Source organism: Rutilus rutilus (assembly GCF_951802725.1).
Source record: "Rutilus rutilus genome assembly, chromosome: 19".
NCBI lineage: Eukaryota > Metazoa > Chordata > Actinopteri > Cypriniformes > Leuciscidae > Rutilus > Rutilus rutilus.
The window spans coordinates 13,072,934-13,080,045 of NC_140232.1; the positions used below are offsets into that span (position 1 = coordinate 13,072,934).

General features: G+C 37.1%; 1 protein-coding gene across 1 annotated transcript; it reads left to right on the forward strand.

Moving 5' to 3' along the window:
* Positions 1-879: 879 nt before the first annotated feature.
* LOC311279035 (uncharacterized protein) lies at positions 880-3,014 on the forward strand (the record flags this gene model as incomplete). Its single annotated transcript, XM_084390266.1, has 6 exons — positions 880-995; positions 1,123-1,250; positions 1,513-1,673; positions 1,855-2,148; positions 2,250-2,421; positions 2,757-3,014. The coding sequence occupies exons 2-6, from the start codon at positions 1,224-1,226 to the stop codon at positions 3,012-3,014; spliced, it is 912 nt and encodes a 303-aa protein (XP_084246392.1). The 5' UTR covers positions 880-995; positions 1,123-1,223.
* Between the last annotated feature and the right edge of the window lie 4,098 nt (positions 3,015-7,112).

A 7,112-nucleotide genomic window follows, 5' to 3' on the forward strand; every position in this document is an offset into this window, starting at 1 on the left:
TATTTTTTACTTTATTTAAGTTTGTCATGAGATTGTTGCTTCGCAATTAGCAAGACAGCCATTATATGCAATACATCAAAAATACCATTGCAGTTGGAATCCATAAGAGTTGATGTTTCAGAGTTATGCATTTTCTTCGACTTACATATTTGGTCATTTAACACCCTGTGATATGTCTATTAACAGCGAGTTATAGTACTAGAATAGGCTAGCCTATATCTTAACACATTTAATCATTTTTTCCCCCAGAGTTTCCCCACATTTGTATGGTATTTACAAGATAATTAAATCATCGATATCAATTATATATATACAGAAAATATATACTTTAAGGCTTTTACTTTTATGGCACAACTAATCAAATAAAATGATGACACAATTACAAAAAATCTAGAAATTGGATGCAGTTATTATAAACTTTAATATAAACTGAATAACACAACAAATAAGTAAAGATAGATAGATAGATAGATAGATAGATAGATAGATAGATAGATAGATAGATAGATAGATAGATAGATACATGGTTTTACTACAGTTCTATTGTATCAATACAGTAAAACCATAGTTACCATCACTGTAGTAACCATGGTTTTACTAAATTATCTAGAATTACATTCAAGCCATTTTGTTACAACAAACATCTACAAAATAACAACAGAAAGAAAAGTTACCATTCTATTATACAGAGTTGATGACAGACAGACATAACTAGGCTACATAGATATCTATTATAGATAGATAGATAGATAGATAGATAGATAGATAGATAGATAGATGAAACCATCACATCAACATTATTTCCTAAATATATTCCTAACTATATTACACTTATTTTATTCCTAAGTAACTATATTACACTATAATACACTTCTTTTCAGGAGGATTACAATGGCACTGGGACAGTTTCTGTCAGATTGCAATAGAGCATTTCGGGAGTGCACCCGATTGGCTCAAACAGACGACCAGGACTCTATTGAAACAATAATTACAAGGTAAGTTAACCTAAAAGGCAACTGATTATTAAGAAATATCTGTTCCAGCTCCTCTATTTTTGTATTTGACTTAAATTAAGGTAAGGCTAACCATTGATTGCCGTGTTTCTTGTTAAATTCTGTCTAGAATGGAAACGATGGCAAGGAGTCTTCAATGGGCAAGAGGGAGACTTTGTGAATCCCAACTAGCTGACAGACTCTTAAATTTAATTGACGAGTTTGTGGCAGATGTTCGGCAGCAACGACAACCTGGTGGTATTGTTGTTTTTCACTATGAGAAACTGGTGGATGGGCTGGACTATATCGGAACTCTGATGGATACAGAAATATACTTTCACATTAGAGGTTTTAATGTTCAATGTACCCACACTGTAATGGAAAACATAAATCATGCAGTTGGATAAAGTGTAAAGTAAAGCATACTTGGATAAAGTGTAAAAAAAAAAAAAAATTCAAAGTAAAGTGGATGTTAAAGCACTAATCATTGTTATATCTAATTCAATGTTTTCTATTGCAGCTTTCCTTGGTTATCAAGTTCCACGCGTTAGGGGACATACTGGGCGTCCAAAGTGCCACATCACATCTGAACAACTACAGTTTTTACTGTCTTTACAGTTCACCATACCCCAGATTGCAGAAATACTGCACTTCAAGTCGCACTGTGAAACGACGTCTTGGGTAAATATAGATCTTACTTATGAACCCAAGGGTATTGTCATAATTTTGTTTAATTGCATAATGATAATTGTCAGCTTGACTTCACTACTTACAAACTGAAATCATATAGAATTATTTAAAATTAAGTAAAATAAATCAATGTTACACTCAGAATTATCTCTAAATGTTTGATCCTAAACAGATCATTCAGTCTATCTCTGTGTGGCCTCTTCACAAACATCTCTGATGCGGAGTTGGATGAAAGAGTCAAACAGGTGGTCAACGGCAATGACTTACTGGGTCCAGAAGCTGTACGAGCAAGACTTTTTGGAGAAGGTCTGCTGGTGCAACGGAGGCGTGTTCGCCAAAGTATGCTCCGGACCAACCCAGAAGGGGCTGCACTCAGAGCCATGTCTTCCAGACTACGCAGGTGGACATACCGAGTTGCAGGGCCAAATTCTTTATGGCATCTGGATGGCAACCACAAGCTAATTAGGTGGAACATAGTTTTACTTCCTCTTTTATATATATATAAAATACTTCAGGTCAGGACAATGTTTTTTTAACAAGTGTATTAATATTGCATTTCATTTTCAGGTGGAGAATTGTTATTTATGGGGCTATTGATGGTTTTAGCAGACTTGTTACATTTTTGGAAGCTTCAAACAACAACCGAAGCAGCACTGTGATGGAGAAGTTTGTTGAGGCTGTCGACCAGTATGGTGTGCCATCAAGAGTTCGCTGTGACCAAGGTGGAGAGAACAATGCCGTTTGTCTTTTCATGGAGGTTTTTCGAGGTTCTGACAGGGGGAGTGCTTTGAGGGGAAGGAGCACCCACAATCAGCGGATTGAGAGACTGTGGGGAGATGTGGGGAGATGTTTGGAGAGGTGTTGTTAAAGTGTACCATTCACTTTTCACCCTTTTAGAAGACGATGGAGTAGTAGACTGCAACAATGAGAGGCACCTTTGGGCACTCCATTACATCTACCTTCCCCGAATTAACCGGGACTTACATCTTTAATCAGTGGAACCATCACCGCCTGAGAACTGCAAGGTACATGTCGGCATATCAGATCTTTGTGCGTGGCTGTCTTCGCTTACAGGCTCAAAATCTGACTGGGATTCAAGGAGAGTTTGGTGCTGATGAGCAGCCAGCTCAACTGGATGCAGAAGAGCCTCACTCACCTCAGGTACCCACTTTTAACTGGCCAGACAGCGTTGAGGTCCCCTTGACTGAATATACCCTGGACAATGACCGCTTGGGTGAACTTCAGCAACTTGTTGATCCCTTGGGAGGACCAAGAGACAACCTTGGAGTGGACCTCTTGAGAGAGGCCATTAGGTTCCTTGACTCTCTGTAATAACCTTTTTATTGTTCTTTGTACTGTTTTTACATTGTATTTATGTACAGTACATCTCTCTTTCCCCATTTTAAGCACTCATTCATCTCACTAAGGTTTGGTTTTGCTTTGTCTAATACATTCAGATTTTCCTTGAAATGTTCATAATATTTCTGCTTCAGAATCCTAGTTATTATCCAATCAATTTAGTTTAGATGTTTCATTTCACATGCAGTTTACTTGATATCTGCAACATTCATAAGACAATTCTTTCATGTGTTAAAGTCAATAAAACTATAACAATATAAAATATTTCAGCCTATTTATTGTGTGAAATGGTGAACAGGGAAACAGTTCAGTAAAAACATCCAAACACGTTAAACAGGAATAAAAAAACATGAACTTGTTACAAGGAACAAATGTAAGTAATATCCACTGAAAGTTTGAAGAACCCAAGTGAAGTATTTATTCAGAACAAGATCCAACATAAAAAAAGGCATGGCGTGGCCTGGATCTCAAAACAAAAAACGTGAACATAGACTTACAAACAGTGAATACAGGAACAATACTTGACAAAGACACACGGCTAACATGAGGGCTTAGATACACAAGACTAATTACTAGACAAGGGTCACCTGTAGACATAATCAAGACAATCAATCAAGGACAACATGACACATTCACATGAGGAAAACATGGCAGGATCACATGACTATAACAGGACTGTAACAGACATGAAACAAAACCAAAACATGACAGGAACTCAGATAAAATACAAAACTTGTCTACAAAAAAATAAAACATTTACTGGAAACCAAACTGGTCTGAACAGCCAATCCCTGTTTCCATTGCACTTTTAAACTCCCTATAGGTATTCTTGACTGGAATTCTTAAAATAAGTAAACATGTGAAGAGTTTGGTTCCAAAACGCAATAAATCCATTTTGATTAATTTGAGTAAAACTGTGATTTCTTTACCAAGAAAATGGCAAGATGAAAACCACTATTTTCTATTTCAAACTTTCACATAGCATCTTTAAGTTATAAATACATAAAAAATTAAAATCCAGATTTTAATTTTCAAAGATTTATTATAAAAAAGAAAAGAAAATTGCCCCAAAAAAGCAATAAATCCATGAAACTTTTTTTTTTTTTTTTTAAATGTAATTCTTTGAATCATTGAAAAAAAGTATTAACAAAAACATTAATGGCATTAATAAAAACTCATACTTTGTCATGTTAGGAACACTGTAAAGAAGAAAGATTCACATCAATTTTATATCACTTGTAGGTCTAAAAGATTTTTTTAAAGATTTTATTCAACCCATAGCCCTGTTGAGCAAGGTCACCATGAGCTATTGATAGGTAAAGGAATAGCTATAAATAGCTCACAGTGACCTTGCTCAACAGGGCTATGGGTTGAATAATGCCTGAGTTTTGCTTCCAGATGTAAACTATAAATAAAAATCACATTCATTTTTAACACACTGTCCTATGCATACTATATATCCATTACATTAATATAATATCTGTGTAGAACTGAAATAGAATAAAATAATAGAACTGTAAAGAAGATTAAAAACTGATTTGCACATAACAATTGAAATTACATTCATATTTAATTAATATATATAATTATAATAATTATATTGCATTAATATAACAATTGTGGCGAGCAGGACGAGGCTGAGGGCCGTGAGAGAACGGCGCGAGGCCGGTGGCGTGATTGATGATGAGCGACACCAGTGTGACACACCGGTCTCGTATCTCTCACGGAGGAGCGGAAGCATAAAGGATGAGCGACGACGGTGCAGGACGAAAGAGGACAGACCTGTGTTTGTGTTTGTTTGTGTATCAGTGAATGGTCACTCTCAAAAGGCTGACACAATGGGCAGCTACTCTTCATGACTGTCACAGTCAACATCGTTCGTCTGTGACTGAGTGAGTGCATTATCATAGAAGGCACGCACATTGGCACTCACACCAATTTCAGAGAGCAAGTTCAGCACATCCTTCCTTTTTTCTTCTTTCACTGTGCTTTCATTGGGAAGCTGATTTGGCTTGAAGTTTGCCCACTTCTTTCCTCTCTTCAGTAATGAGTGATAGCAGTATTCACTGCTATACACAGCCTTGAATCCCAGTTTGTCATTCCTCAATTCCAGCATTCTTGCATCACTTAGCTTAAATTACCTCTGTGCCTTTACAAAAACTTGTGTTTCCGCCTTGAAATCATAAGCCTTCCAGTGTTGCCCGTAGATGTGAACATTTCCATGGTTGCGCAAAATTTCGTAATATTCCTCCGGCATAAGAATGGTATCCTTCTTTCGAACCTGTTGCTCAATCCTTCCAAATACACGGTCCACAGGAAGAAAACTGTGCCCTTCTTATAGGGAACACATACTCCACACTAATCATAGGAAATGCCTCCTTCATCCAGGCAAACAGCATGGACAGAAGATTTATATTTTTGTTTTGACCGAAACAAGAATCACTGAACAATCGCAGCCTTTGAGCGCGGTGAACATCACCACTCAACTGTTGACGTAAACAGTGGTCCAGAGCTGAAGCAGTCATGTTACTACCTTTTCTATTCTCGTGCTCCATCCATGTGTACAGATGAACATCGTCCACTGTTTGTTTACTGCCCTTCCCATGGTGAATAACAACACCAAAGACATACATGTGCAGCTGTCTGGAATAGTATGCCTGACCAATGGGGGTTCTAGGGAGTATTAAATTCTGCATCATGTCAAAGCAAAGAGTCACTGCATCATGATCTACCTTCCCCAGCAAATCATAGAACGCCCGTGCTCGTCTCCTGTGTAAATTGTAGGATGTGGACTCAACTGCGTTTCTCTTCTTCAGTTAAGCTGGGGTCCTTAACTCTCAGTTGAAACTTGGCACATGAAGAACAGGCATCTGTGGCAGGATGCCCAAATCCAAGGTTGAAGTGCTGTCGAAAAACAGTGTAATACAGGGAGTAGATGACTAAATCATGATTTTGCTGGTCGAATAGCTTGTGCATTCTCATCACGCTGAGGTCACTGGGTAGGTATTTCCGGCCAGGTGCTCCCCTTCTTCCATAATGGCTAGCCCTACACGTAAATGTTTGGATGTGATCCATCACAAGCTGCTTCTTGGCCTCATTTTCAGCCACCTTACGAGCACCACCCCTGCGTTCTGGTCTGGCTGTAGCGTTGAGTGCATAATACTTTGCCACTCGAGACACACGTTCCTTGCCGATACCTACAATAAAAAAATAAAAAAATACATTTATTTGTTTATGCATGTATGTATGTATGTATGTATGTATGTATGTATGTATTTATTTATTTAACTTGTAGTAGGGCTATTTATCAGATGCTTTTTGACCAACCAGGACATTTTTGCCCAAGTGGCAAGCAAACAAACAACGCTTTTAAAACATTAAAGATTCAATAGAAAAGTGTATCATCATGCAGGGCTGATGGCCAGCATAGGCGCTACATTTTCACAATATAATGTTACTAAGATGACAACTAAGAGCAGGATGGGATAGTAGGCTATGTTTCTATTTATAGTTTTCAGTGAGGGGCACGTGAGGGAACACCCCCTTTCGCTGATCCTCAAAAGTAATAATAAGCCAGAGGCTCCGTGCCAGTTCACGGCACAATCATAATTGTGATTTGATTTAATATTGACTCATTTGGATAAATATAAGGTAGGCTACACAAGATAGGCATTTATTTTTCTCAAATAAAAAACAACTCACCTAATGATGTAAACATACAGAGAGCCCTATCAGCTGGCAGTATTATTTAAGGTTAAAAATAACTCAAATTAAGTAACTTATGCGTATAATGCGTTTTTTTTTTAATTATAATAACTTTATTTAATGATATGAGTAAAAATATAATAAATATGTAATAGTAGGCTACACATATTTAGCTCTTTTTTTCTAGCCAACTAATGTGCTATAGCCTATGTTCATTAAATGGCTTTCCTGAGGTAAATATGTGAATAATTTTCTCCAGCTGTTTTATTGACCCCTTTGATTGATTGATTGGTCGATATTAAGTATGAGGAATATACATTTCGGTAAGTTGTACTGTATCTTTCAACTGTGTTCATTCGTGTTTAT